The sequence below is a fragment of the Manis javanica genome, chromosome 8 (genome assembly GCF_040802235.1).
Source record: "Manis javanica isolate MJ-LG chromosome 8, MJ_LKY, whole genome shotgun sequence".
In the NCBI taxonomy this organism is placed as follows: domain Eukaryota; kingdom Metazoa; phylum Chordata; class Mammalia; order Pholidota; family Manidae; genus Manis; species Manis javanica.
In genome coordinates, this window is record NC_133163.1 from 11,498,595 (window position 1) to 11,512,866 (window position 14,272).

Consider the following 14,272-nt stretch of genomic DNA (forward strand, 5'->3'; position numbering starts at 1 on the left):
TTGAGATCCACTGATCTAACGTCTCCATTGTATAGATAAGAAAACTGAGACAGAAAGGGAGACAGAGACGCACCCAAGCCACCCAGCCAGTTGGGGTGCAGAAGGGATCAAGCCTGAGCTCTGGTACTGGCATCAAGGGGCCCCTTTGCCCTCCGTGCCTCTGTCCTGCTGCTCTCTCCTCACATTCTCCTTCCCATCTTTCCCAACATTTCCACCAAAGCAGCCAGGCAGAAGGTAGGAAAGAATCCCATAGTGGGTGTTCATTAAAAGTGCAGCCTCCTGGTGGGAATGTAAAGTGGCGCAGCCAGTTTGGAAACAGTCTGGGAGCTCCTCCAAAGGTGCAGCTGAGTTACCGTATGACACAGCAGCTCCCCTCCTACTATGGACTCAAGAGAAATGAACACAGATGTTCACACAAGCTTGTACTCCAGTGATCTTACTGTTATTTGTATCAGCCAAAAAGTGAAAACAGTCCAAATGTCCATCCACTAGTGAATGGATAAACAGAGTATGGTATAGGCCATACAAGGGGTATTATTTAGCCATAAAAAAAGAACAAAGTACAAACATTTTTGATACATGCCTAAACATAGGTGAACCTTAAAAACATACTGAGTGAAAGAAGCCAGTCACGGAGGACCACATATTGTAGGATCCCATTTATAGGAAACAGGGAAATAGATGAAAGTGGATTAGTAGTTGCCAAGGTCTGGGTGAGGGGAGACTGGGGAGTGACTGCAAAGGTTGGGGTTTCTTTTGCGGTGATAAAAATGTTCTGGAGTTAGTGGTGATGGTTGCATGACTTTGTGAACATACTAGAAACCACTATGTGGTCTATTTTAAAAGGCTGACTTTTTATGGTATGTGAATTATATCTCAATAAAACTGTTATTTGAAAAGTCATTTAATCTTTAATTTTCAGAAGCAAGATGCATGGATTGTCACAGAATGTGCTGCATTCCTTTCTAAGAGGCCTTTACACAGATGAACTCATTTAACCCCATAGTGGGGTGCACGCAGTAGGCCCGATTCTTGTTTCCTCTTTACGAGTGGACTGAGGCATAAAAAGTAAAAAGAAACAGACAAAATTAACTTTAATTTATCTTATTTAACCTAATATATCTAAACTGTTCCCATTTCACTTGTAATTATTATAAAAAGTTATTAATGATGTACCTTACATTCTTATTTTTGTACTAAGGCATCAAAATCCAGTGTGCGTCCACTCTCAGGTGCCTTCATTTGGACTGGGCACAGGTGAAGTGCTCCGTTGCCCCATGTGGCCAGTGTCTGCAGCACTGGGCAGCTCGGGCCCGAGTAGGTGCTCCTGACTGGGTGGCGGTGTTCCCTCCTGGGGGTCAGTTTTCGCATCTGTTCAGCAGGGGGCTGGTTTCGATGAACTCCCTACCAGCTCTAAAATTTGATGATTACTGAAAAGACATTTCTTGAATGGCTTTTGTATGTTACCTGTATAGGAAATTTGGCTTGATTGGAAAGTGGCTGTCATGGCAAAATGATCCCTTTTCCTTTTAATACTTAACCACAGACCTGACCCATTTGCAGAGGAGCAACCTGAGCCCACAGTGGCTCCGGCTCTCAGTCATGTCCTCCTAACCATGAGCTGGAAGGATGGGGCATTAAATATGATTGCTGGTCATGAACAGGCTGTGTCATCAGCCACCCTGGTTTTTATGCATCCAACCTAAAAAAATATTAGTTAAACTTTATTAAGTATAGGTATACAGAATTACCCTTTGTTCCCAGAAAACCCCACTGTTCTTTCCCCAGTAAATGTTGCTAGTTTCCCTGGGTAAAATATTCAATATTGTAATAGAATGAGGGGAAGTAAGGCAAAAGTGACCACAGCCTGAGATACTCATAAATTCCTAAATAACAGGGTGGATGACTGTACTTGGGCTGCGCAGAGGAAACTCATGTGCTGAGTCATCGCTGACCTCAGCCATATCTCTGCTGGCCCGGTTTTGTTCTCAGCCAGCTGCCAACATTTGCTTTCTTAGCTTTGGAGGCTTCCATTAAAAGAGCATTTGAACTCCACAGAACCTATATAGACCTCTAAACTTACTTTTTCCTTGAGGTTTACATTTTCCTTGGATTAACACAGCACTCTTTCCACAGTTTCATTTGTTGAGCACATTTTAATCATTTTAAATTTAATCATTGCGAAATGCTTTGCTGCATGCTTTATGATGGTTATTTGAACTGTGTTGTGTCTTGACCAGATTAGATTTTGTTATCCATTCTGGCTGGGGTCAAAGGGTGACAGGGTGGGAGGTGATGCTGTTGGGGCATCCCACACCCCGTGTCCGAGTGTGGGGCAGGGGGTGCCTCGCGAGGGTGGATTCCGGCAGCGGCGGGGGTGGAAGCCAGGCTTCAGTGAGTGGGAGACGGGAGAGGCCCCCGAGTGCAAGCAGCACATGGCGACAGCTGTACAGGGAAGAAGTAGGTCACCAGGGAATTGGGATGAGAGGCTGGTTTCCTTCAAGCTGGGGAGACTGGAGCACGTGGAGGAGGAAGATCCAGGTCTGGGTGGGCAGTGGGGTAGTTGTTGACTGAAGGTGAACTTCACTGTCGCCTCGACCGTCAGGAGGACATGAGGATAACAGGCGTTGGGAGGGGAGGCAGATGTGTGCTGGGTGTCACCAGGAGAATGGGGTTGGGACTGGGGGTGGAGGCAGCTGCTGAGCAGGGGCAACACTCCAGAGAAGGTTATTTGGCATCGTTCTGGCAGGCGGGCCGGTGATGGGAGAGCGGCGGGCGGGCTGAGGAGCCGTGGCAGTGCTGACGCCCACTTCCCTCTGCCGGGCTGGGCTTGGGGTGTGGAGAGAAAGGGGTTGCCACCTCCTTCCAGGAAGCCTGTAAGTGTATCTGTGTCCTGGGCCAGGAGGGAGCTGGAAGGTGGTTTCCGTTGAGGCCAAGAGGGGAGGCCTAAAACTAGTACACAGTGCAGTTGGGAGAAAGAGATGTGGTCATGGCAGGTGAAGTGGCAGCCATTCTGTTTCCAAAAGGCTGCCTTTCATTTTATGTATTTTTAAAATGTGTGCAATCACCACTTTTTAAAAACAACTTTATTGAGGGATAAGTTTACATGATGCCACCTATAAATAAGTTAACAATTCAACTATTATAATTCTGTGTTTTTTAGTTAATTCATACAGATGGGCAAGCATTTTGGAAAAGTTGTGCAGTCTTTTTGGACAGTTGCCTCACGCCCCTTTGCCGTGGGTCCTGCTCCCACCTAACCCCATGCACACCCCCGTGTGCTCTTTGTTGCTACTGTTTTGCCTGCTTTAGAAACTTCATATAAATGGAATCACACGATATGGAGTTTTCTGTGTGTGATTTCTTTCACTTAGTATGATGTTTTTGAGGTTAATCCATGTTGTTGTGAAATGTCACTTTTAAATTTAAAAAAGGGAGACATGCTTTTTTAAAAAGGGCATGGTTGGAAGGGGTTAGGATGGAGGGCAGAGCAGGCTGAGTTGGGGGAATGCAGTACAGGAAGGCTGCCCTTGTACATGCCAGAGGCGGTGCAGGACCATGAAAGAATGTGGGCTCTGGACTTGTGCAGACATTCGGTGTGATTCCTGCTGTCCACCTACCTGCTGTATTTAAACACATTACATGATCTCTCTTTAACCTCTGAATCTCCTCTGGAAATTTTGAGGTTGGTGGTAGACAACCCTGCAAAGCCCCTGTTCCAGGGCCTCATGATGACAGCGCTCAGAGCATTTGCCAGGAAGTGATGACGTGTATGCCTGTCAAAGAGCAGACCCGGGGGGATCCCCTTCTCAGTTCCTACCTGGCTCGAAAAATAGACCCCTTCACTTGAAAGTGACCTGAGCATGCCAGTTTTATTTAGCCTTCATTTCAGGTCAGTTGTCCTTATGTAGCTGCCGGTTGGCCTGAGATGCAGGCAGCACAGGCAGACAGTGTGGGAACAGTGGCTGTCAGCCGGAAATCCCAGGATCACTGGGACACCCATCAGAACTCCTAACGCAAGCTATGAGGCAAGCTGAGTCATAGCAATCTCTGCTCAGTAGGCCAGAGGGTCTTGTCTTTTTTATCATGACTTACTTAATACCCTCTCACATGTTATTACCTCAAATGGCTTTTCTAAGGGGAAAATGCATAAAGGTTAAATATGTTCAAGGGTAGTGACTCAAGTAGTCTTGAACACCGTTTCCAAATTTTGGTTTAACCCTGGTTTTATTTCTTTTGAGTGTCAGTAAACCCTTGATTCTAATAAGGAGCCCCTTTAACAAAAGTAGAGGCAATCAAGTGCCCCCGAGGACCGAGGAGTCACAGCCTGAGTTTGAGACTTCTGTGTGTGGCCAGGGTCAGATTTTGAATCGGTGAGCCCTCTGAGCTTGCTGCCATCTGTGAGATGGGGATAAGAGCACCTACCTGCCAAGGTGGTGGCGAGGAGCCCCAACAGTGTAGGAGAGGCTAACATAAGGTGAGCTGAGCCTTCCCTTTCTAAATATATAACTTTGTTGAAGCATATTTTATATATGTCATTCACCCATTTCAAGTGTACAAGTCAGTGATTTTTTAGTAAATTTATCATGTTGTTCAAACATCACCATTATTTTCAGTTTTAGAATATTTCCATCTCCCCAGAAGGATCCCTCGGTCCCATTTATATACCCATCCCTAGAGCTAATTTTTGTGTGTGTTGTGACGTGAAGGTCAAAGTTCATCATTTTGCATGTGCGTATTTAAATCGTTCCAGCACCATTTGTTGAAAAGGCTGTTCTTTCCCCAAATGTAGTTGTGAAATCAGAAAGTGAAAGTCCTCTAACTTTGTTCTTCTTCTCAAAAATTTTTTCAGTTTTTCTAGGCTTTTTGTATTTTCATGACAATTTTAGGATCATCTTGTCAATTTCCGCAAAAAAATAAAACCTGCCAAACTTTTTTCTTTTAATTTCAATACTATTAAATCTGATCTATGAATAGGATGGGTCTCTGTCTGTTTACTTAGATCTTCTGTAATTCCCTCAGCAACATTTTATACTCTTCATTGTACAAGTTTCATACTTCTTTTATTAAATTTATACCTAAGTGTTTTTATGAACCTACCTTCTGAAAGGAGAAGTAAATAACAGGATGATTTATCACCGAGGTGAGTGGGTGGGTGTGCCTGCTTAATTCTGCTTTGATCTTGGGGTAGGTTAAATCTGACATAATGGTTTGATTTTTTTTCTTATGAAACAGAAAGCACACAGATGTCTATAAACATGTATGTGTTTAAATTTAAAGAATAATAGTAAAAATGAATATTTGTTACCTTCTGCCCAACTAAAGAAAAAGAAAATTACTAGTACTTTATCCCTTATTGAATGCCCTTCCCTTCCTGCCAGAGAGCAAACTCCTGAATCCTTTTTGAGCTCCTGAATTTTTTGTCAATTTTTCTTTTGCTTTGCTTTATAGTTTTACCTTATATTTAACTGTAAACCATACAATGTCTACTTTTGCTTGTTTTGGCCTTTATAAAAATGTAATCACAGTAAGTGTATTTTTCTATGACTCATTCTTTTCCTTATTATGTTCCTGAGATTCTTCTGTTTTGAAGTACGGGTTGTATTTCATTCATTTTCAGGTATCCCATTTATGTGAGCTTTACGGTATTCCATGCCGTGAACATAGGACAGTTTATTTTTCTAGCTGTTGATGGGTCTTTGGGGGTATTTCTTGGATTTTGCTGCTGCAGTGCGACTGGGAGCATCTATTGTCAGGGACTAGAGTTTCTCTAGGGTATAGCTAGGAGCTCAGTTGCTCGGTTGGAGGATATAAACCTCAGCCTGATTGAGGATAATGTCAAGACGTTTTCCCCAGCGGCTTGCCAACGTCACCATCAGTGGACTGGTTTCCTATTAGTGCTGTTACAAATGACTACACACTTACAGTTTAAAACAATACAGATTTTTTAAAGAACTAATCATGCAGAGATATTCCGTGAGTTAGGAAGACTCAATATTGTTAAGATATCAGTTCTTTCCAACTTGATTAAATGCAAGCCCAATCCCAGCAAGTCATTTTGTGGATATTGAGAAACTAATTCCAAAGTTTACATGGAGAGGCAAAAGACCCAGAATAATTAACGCAATATTTAAAGAGAAGAACAAAGTTGGAGGACTGACAATACATGAGTCTTACTATAGAGCTATAGTAATCAGGACAGATGGTGTCAGCAAAAGAAGAGACAAACCGATCAAAAATGGAGAGCCTAGAAATAGACCCCATAAATAAAGGCAGCTAATCTCTGAGATCAGAGGCAATCTCTTCAACAAATGATGCTGGGACAACTGGACATCGACAAGCGAAAAAAAAAAAAAAGAATCTAGACAGGGATCTTACCTCCTTCATAAAAACGAAGTCAGAATGGATCAGACACATAAATGTAAAACAACCTATAAACTCTTAGAAGATAACATATGAGAAAACCTAGGTGACCTTGGATATGGTAATGACTTTTTAAATATAACACCAAAGAAACAATCCATGAAGGAACTAATGGATAAGTTGAACTTAATTAAAAGTAATAACTTCTGCTTTGCAAAGATGATATCAAATGAATGAGAAGACAAGCCATGGACTGGGAGAAAATGCTTACAAAAGACACATGTGAAAAAGGACTATTATCCAAAATACACAAAGAATTTGTATAAAACTTCTTCAAACTCAACAATAAGAAAACAAAAGCCCAATTAAAAAAATAGGCCAAAGACCTTACAGACACCTCATCACTATCATATAGATAACAAATAAGCATATGAGATGATGTTCCATCTCATATGCCATCAGGAAATTGCAAATGAAAACAACGAGATGCCACTACACATCCATGAGAGAAGCCAAAATCTGAACACTGACAAAAGCTGGAGAGGATGTGAGGCGGCAGGAACTTCCTGCCATTGCTGGTGGGAGTGGCACAGCCACTTCAGAAGACAGTGTAGTGGTTTCTTGCGACACTAAACATACCCTTTCTATAAGATTCAGCAATCCCCCTCTTTAGTATTTACCCAAAAGAATTGAAAATATGTATCCACACAAAAACCTGTAACTGGATGTTTGTAGCAGCTCTATTCATATTTGCCTGAACTTGGGAGCAATGAATATGTCCTCAGTAGGTGATGGATAAATGAACTGTAGTACATCCAGAGAATGAATTATTATTCAGCGCTGAATAGAAATGGACTATCAAGTCATGAAAAGACATGGAGGGGCCTTAAATGCATATCATCATGTGAAAGAAGCAATCTGAAAAGACTGCATATTGTGGGATTCTAACTATATGACATTCAGGAAAAGGCAGATCTATGGAGACAGAAAAGAAGAGCGGTGGTTTTGCTGGAATTTATTGGGGAGCAGGAGGAAGGATGAATAAGCAGAACACAAAAAATTCAAAAATTATCTATGGTGACATTTTTTTAGGGGAGCCAAAAGTTCTGTGAATTTTAACACACCTATTGCCTCATGAAAACCCCCAAATCAAGACACACGACAAATTCACCATCAAAAGCTCCCTCATGCTTTGCCTTCCTAGTCACACCCTCCCCTCACCCCAAATCCCTGGCAACCTCTGATCTGTTCTCCACTGTTACAGCTTGGCCTGTATTGACAATTTTTGCGAATGCAAAATTTGGAATCATACTGTATACAACCTTTTGAAACTGGGTTCTGTCCCTGGGCATAATGTCTTTAAGATTCATCCAAGTTTAGTGTATCAACAGTTTGTTCCTTCGTAAGATATACCAGTTTGTTTATCCATTCACCTGTTGAAGGGCTCTCAGGTGGTGTCTCGCTTTTAACTATCACAGATCTAACTACCGTGAACAATCATGTACAAGTTTTTATGTAAACAAAGTTTTCATTTCTCTAGGCTATATACATAGGAGTGGATTGCTGGGGGTCAAATGGTTGACTTTGTAAGAAGTTACCAAGGCATTTTCCAGAGTGGCTGCACCATTTACATTCCCATAAGAAACGTATGAAAGTTCTAGTTGTATCATATGCTTGTATTATCAGAATTTTAAAAAATAACTGTATTTTAACACTTTGTATTATCAGTATTTTTAAAAATTTTAGCCATTCAAATAAGTATGCAAGTAATGGTATCTTACCCTGTTTTTAATTTGCCTTTTTTCTGATGGCTAATGATATTGACCAAGTTTCCAAGTGCTTATCTGTCATCCTTCTATCCTCTGATGAGGTTTCTTTTCAACACTTCACCCATTTTTAAATTGTGTTATTTGTTTTCTTATTGTTGAGTTCGAGAGTTCTTTGTATATTCTGGATACAAATCCTTCATTGGATATGTAGTTTTAAAATATATTCTCCTAGTCCATATCTTGATTCTTCATTCTCATGACAGTATTTTTGGAAGAACAAAATGTATAAAATCTGATGAAGTTCAAAAAAAAAAAAACAATACAGATTTATTATGTTATAGCTCTACAGGTGAGAGATCTGAAATGGGTCTCCCTGGGTTAACTGAAGGAGTTGAAAGGGCTACATTCCTTTCTGGTGATTCTGGTAGAAGTTCCATTTTCTCTCCTTTTCCAACTTTTAGAGGCTTCCCTCATTCCTTGTGACCCCTTCCTCCATCTTCAGAGCCAGCAGTGGCAGTTGCGTCTTTCTTAAACAGCTTCCCTCTTCCACATAGAAGGACCTCTGTGATTCCATTGGGTCCCCCAGAATAATCCAGGATGGCTTCCCTATTTTAAGGTCAGCTGATTAGCAATCTTAAATCCATCTGTTATCTTAATCCCACTTTGCCATGTAATGTAACATATTCATAGGTTCTGGGGATTAGGATGTGGCCATCTTTGGGGGAGGCTGTTATTTTTCCTATCACAACTGGTATTCAAGGGTCCTTGTTACTCCACAGGAATGGTGATTTAACATCTTAACAATTTGTATATATATAAAATGTTTAGTAACTATTTAAAAGTGACCTATGTGTAGATTTTCAGTCCCTCACTTTCCTTGGGCCTCAATTATTTTGATGGTTTCTCCATTGTCCCTGCATGAAACAATACCAGGCCTGTAGTCAGAATACCTGGGATCTTCCACTATGAGATGTGTGACTTGGGCAGGTGGCCTCCATTCCCTAAGCCATTCCTCATCTCTAAAATGGGGATCCTTGCCATACTACATAGGGCTGCTATGGGAATTACAGGAGATAATGCATAGAAAGTGTTAGCATAGCGCCCCCAAAGTAGAAGAAAATCAATGAGCATATATATACATTCTTGATTTATTCTGTCATCAGTCAAGTTGATGTGCCAGACCCTGGACTCATCCACTCAACATTCAGCAACTATATACCGAACACCCATTTTTGCTCTGAAGTCCATTTGTGAGGAGCATCTACAGGCAAAATGCTAGGTTTAATGTTTGATCAGCTTTATTTTCATTGCTGTGCCAAGTGCTTTTGAATGTGATATGCCCACTCCTAAATCTCTCTTCCTTTGAGAGGCAAATAGGTGGGCACCCCATTCCCTTTATGATTATTTGTTCTAGGAAAGACAAAATGAAATGTAACCAGAAAGTTGGGTAACATTTTTCCTTTCTGTCCTCAAATAATTTCCGTGTCGTAGAGTGTAGTATGTGTCATCTGAAGAGGAAGAAAGAAGGTCTTCACCCTGCACTGGACAGGGCATCACATTAGCAAAGTATTTCTTTGTCCCTAATATTGTCCCCTTTGTCGTAGTTGTTTGTTTTTAAACTAAAGAGCACATTCCTCATTTCAATTCCTGAGTTGAACTTTGGAGTTTTCACTCAATTCTGTGAATGGTGACTGTGGCAGCCAAAGTTTCTTGAATCAGAAGGATCGTGTTTGACAGCAGAACTAAGTCTTTAATCCGTGAGCTCATCGTTCGGAGTCATTCTGCTTTTCAGACCTAAATCAGCGATTCCAGGAGGCTTCCATGGGATGGAAAATGAAAATAAGTTACTGTGGCCTTTGAAAGGCCCTTGTAACCTACAGATGTGGTGGTGGTGAGCATCCGTCTGTGTGGTCCACATACACACCAACTACCTGATGAATAAAAGTTTGGATAATTGGCGGGGGGGGGGGAGTTTTTTTAAAAATTGAGTTGAAAATACATAAATGTATATATTTTAGAATAATTTAAATACCTGAGCAATAGGGAATGATTCCAGCATATCTTCCATGAGAAAGAATGTGTTGTTCAATAGAACTCCAAAATTGGCCTCCTGGATAAAATCTAACGCTGGACAAAATCATCTCTGTCAGGCGGATGTGTGCCACGCCTACCAGATCGTGCACCGAAACGGGGTTCCTGACAAACAGATCATTGTGATGATGTACGATGACATTGCCGGCTCTGAAAAGTAAGTGCCGAGCATGTTGAACTTGGTGGCGAAAAGCTGAGGGCAGTTTCAAGAAATGCATACAGATGCACAGGAATCCTTAGATCAGAGGCCTAATCTTAGAATATAAACAGACTTGCAGATGAAATTCCACAGGGCTGCTTCGCATAGAGCTTTGCACCTAACTTGGGGGCATCCCGGCAGTGGCAGGGACATAGGAAATGGGTGCTGAAGGGTGTCTGGGGTCTGCTGTCTTGGAGGGTCTAAGGCATACATTCCTTCTCGGCTTGGAGACTCATCAGTGGGTCTGTGGTGCTTGTGCCTAACTTCTGAGCAGGGGTAGCACCTCAGTGGCCTGCGCATAGAAGGCTCTTGTTCATTGATTAGCTCCTATCACCCTTCCTTCTATGCCTATATGTTTTTATTATTTGTTGCATCTAATTTTGCAAATAGTTCTTACATGTCTGCTCATCTGATTTCTTGAGTAGCAAGTATGGGTACTAAGCTTAGCCAGTACCAGTCCCCCCAGTTCTCGGTTATCTGGCTTTGGCCAGCCAAGGGTACTGCCCTTTACTGTGGTTGCATGCAGCTCATTATCCATTCTGAGCTTTAACGCCTAAGCCCTTATAGGAATTAATTCATTTAATCTTAAAGTCTAATCCCCTGTCTTTTTCTGCAAGTAGTTTTGCTCTGAGAGATCTCTTTGTGAGCTCTCACCCCCCCATCCCCCAGACACTACGTGGTCCCCAGCAGGAGGCAGGCGCACCTGGACGTTGGTCCCTGGCCTCCATCTTCTGAACTCAGCCCTTCATTGGCCCTGCCAAGAACTCGAGAGTTGTGGAATGTCCAGATCCCCACTGCTAAGATTACTAATATTGGCGGCTGTGCAGGCAGGGAGAAATGTCACCAACAAACACGGGTGTTTATTATTATTCTATATACCGGGGGCATAATTTTGAAGATAGAGATTTCAGAGACTCATCAATTGTGTGCTCCAATTGTATCCCTTGATTTTCAGCAATCCCACCCCAGGCATCGTGATCAACAGGCCCAATGGCTCAGACGTGTATCAGGGAGTCCTGAAGGACTACACAGGCGAGGTAAGGTGAAGTGGGGTCGGGGCTGGGGGGAGCCCACGGGGTTTGTTTTCATTTCAGTCACAAGTTTTCCCTCATTCTTCCATTTCTAGACTCAGAACTTCACTAGACTGATTTCTGGTATTTCCTGTTTGTATTAATATCTGTGCTTGAGGGGTCACTTCTGAGAGTTTTGAAAGAAGAGGGGGAAAAAGTCAGAAATAAGTTGTAGTCTGCCCATCTTTTTTTCTACTCTTTTTATCCTTTAAGCCTGATAATAGATTTCCATTGATAATCTGATTTTAGATTATCTGTGCCTTTTTCTGACAATCAGTTTTCCTGGCACCAGCCCTGGTACAAAGCATCTCTGGAGTTTGCTGAGATAGCTTTTTGTGAGTTACTGTCATGTATCCTCCCAGTTGATGGAGACTCCATAAATGGACACATTTTTTAAAATACCATAATGACTGAAGTCATAGATGCAGAATGCCTTGTGAAACACAAAGAAACACAATGCCTTGTGTTTTCAGAGCCTCTTTTCCTTAGTTTCAGAGGTATCTTTGGGGAACTAATATTCCTGGTGAAAAAGAAATGGTTACCTGAAGACCAGCAATTCATTTGGTTTCTTTTTTCAATTCAAGTACAATTAAATGAGTCACATCGTGCATGTAGTAGAGATGATTCCGCATTTATGAAATCGTTTCTATATAGTTGTACAAAGAAATGCCTGGAATCTACATGGTGGAGTCTAGGTACTTTTCTGTATTGCTTTTTTAAATGATCAGGTACTAATTTCATCATAAAACAATCTTGAAGGACATCAGATGTCCTTGGGATTTGGCTTTTGGGGCAGCAAGCTAGATGCAAAGAGGAGGCCCTGGGCTGATGTCTCCGCCCCTCTCTCTGCTGTCTCTCAGAGGTGGTAATGCTCTTCCTCCACTGTCTGTTCCTACTTCCAGCATCTTTGGATTTTTACGCACCAACTTCTTATGGTCAAGAAGGAATGGCAGGTGTACTGAGCTGCCATCGGCCAAAGATAAGATGATACTTGAGAAGAGGTCATGAATGTGCTCCAGAAACACTGACCCTGCTTTGGGTCTTTCCTGGTTCCAAAGTGTTTGCTCTTAAACCTGGAGCCTTGGGGATGTGTGTGCTGGGGGCTCAGATCTGCTACAGGCTCAGCTCTGATTTTTGAATAACAGCTGCATCTAATCGCAACTCCCGATTCTTTGTAGAATGTCACCCCACAAAACTTCCTCGCTGTGCTGAGAGGCGATGCAGAAGCCGTGAAGGGCAAAGGATCTGGAAAGGTCTTGAAGAGGTAATGTCTGTTCATGGCCATCACGCTTTACTTAATGACCTGGCCCAGACAGAGGGTTTACACAGGTGCTGTTCTCTGCTCCTGGCCTATTTACTCCAGAGAAATGGCAGAGCGGGGAGCTAGGTCCCGACTTAAGACAGGCAGCACAGAGCTGATGGCTTTTTTGGGCATTTTTTGTACTCCATTAACCCTGTGGTCCAGGGCCCCTCACTATTGATGAAATGCTCTTAAACCTGCTGCTTTTGGTTGCCCATGGATCCTGTGCTGGTATGTTCCACTGCCAGTGGAAACACTGAGACGTGAAGCCCTTAGCCAGGCCAGGTTGTTGCCAGTTCTGTGCCCTGAGGAAGGTCAGCCAAGTGGTGAGAAGCACTGTACAGAGCTCACCTTCGAATGGGGAATAGACCCAGTGCTTGCCCTGCTGGCTGCAGGTTAGAGATGTCTTGCTGTTTAGCTGCTCTTTATGTAGCACTTGTATGTGATATCAGAGACTTTAATGTCAGGCCCATGGGAAGTCTCAGATATTGGCAAATGGTGCTGTTCCTGGCATGCTAGAGGGGAGACCTGGGCCCAGATAAGGTCGTGGTCAGGTGGGTATCCCAGACTGTGTGCAGACCAAGGGGCCTGGAGGGGCAGTCTGAGCTGCAGGATTGTGTCCTGGGTCCCCAACTCATTGCAGGGGGATCTGGTTGGGGAGGCCCAATTTCCAAAAGACCCCTCTATCCAAATCATACCTGGTCCATCTGACGAGCTACCCAGCAAAGGTCTCTCCTCCTCTCTGGCCATAATTCAGAGTTTCGAGGCCCTAGTATATGCCTGTGGTTCAGCATGGCACTCGGCGGGAGCCTAGGGAACTGGCCAGACAGCAGGCCTTGTGTTCCTGCCAAGCTGGGAGATTGTAATCCTCAAGCTTCTTCGTGTTTGCATGAGGTCAGCCTTCCAGAGACGTGCAAGTAGAAATAGAAATAGGGGAAGTCGGCTCCGCCTCACTGTCGTCTATGGTGCTTGCTTGACAGTGGACCCCGGGACCACGTGTTCATTTACTTCACTGATCACGGAGCTGTTGGACTACTGGCTTTTCCTGACGATGATGTGAGTTTTTCTTAACATTGTAAAGACAGAGAATGGTAAATAAAACCTCAGTGTTGACATTGAACCCGTGATGTATGTTCCTGGCGTCCTGCTGGTGTGTATGTGGTGGGGGGGAGCTGGGGGCACAGTCAGCAGCTGGAGGTCTATCCAGAAGCATCTCGTCGGCAAGTTTTCCCCACATTTCTCTTCATATCCACATTAGTAACTGTCCCCAGACTTGGGCACATCGCACTGCACATGGTGATAGAGCACAATGTCTGGATGCTCTGGACAAATTAGCACGTGGAGAAGCACATTCTCTTCCCCTTTTAACATATGTGATGAAAACACTGTAGATGCCATTCTGGGCTAATGCTGTTCACCGTGATTATTTCTAAGTATCGGTAAATAAGAATTCACAAAGTGTCATTAGGACTTTATTAGT

At 42.9% G+C, this 14,272-nt stretch overlaps 1 protein-coding gene across 1 annotated transcript in view; it reads left to right on the forward strand.

Moving 5' to 3' along the window:
* LGMN (legumain) overlaps positions 1-14,272 on the forward strand; it is a 32,353-nt gene that overhangs the window by 10,021 nt on the left and 8,060 nt on the right. The window contains exons 3-6 of the mRNA XM_036991698.2: positions 10,283-10,380; positions 11,378-11,459; positions 12,671-12,756; positions 13,773-13,848. Of these exons, the coding sequence (XP_036847593.1) occupies positions 10,283-10,380; positions 11,378-11,459; positions 12,671-12,756; positions 13,773-13,848 (342 nt within the window). The remainder of the gene's footprint in view (positions 1-10,282; positions 10,381-11,377; positions 11,460-12,670; positions 12,757-13,772; positions 13,849-14,272) is intronic.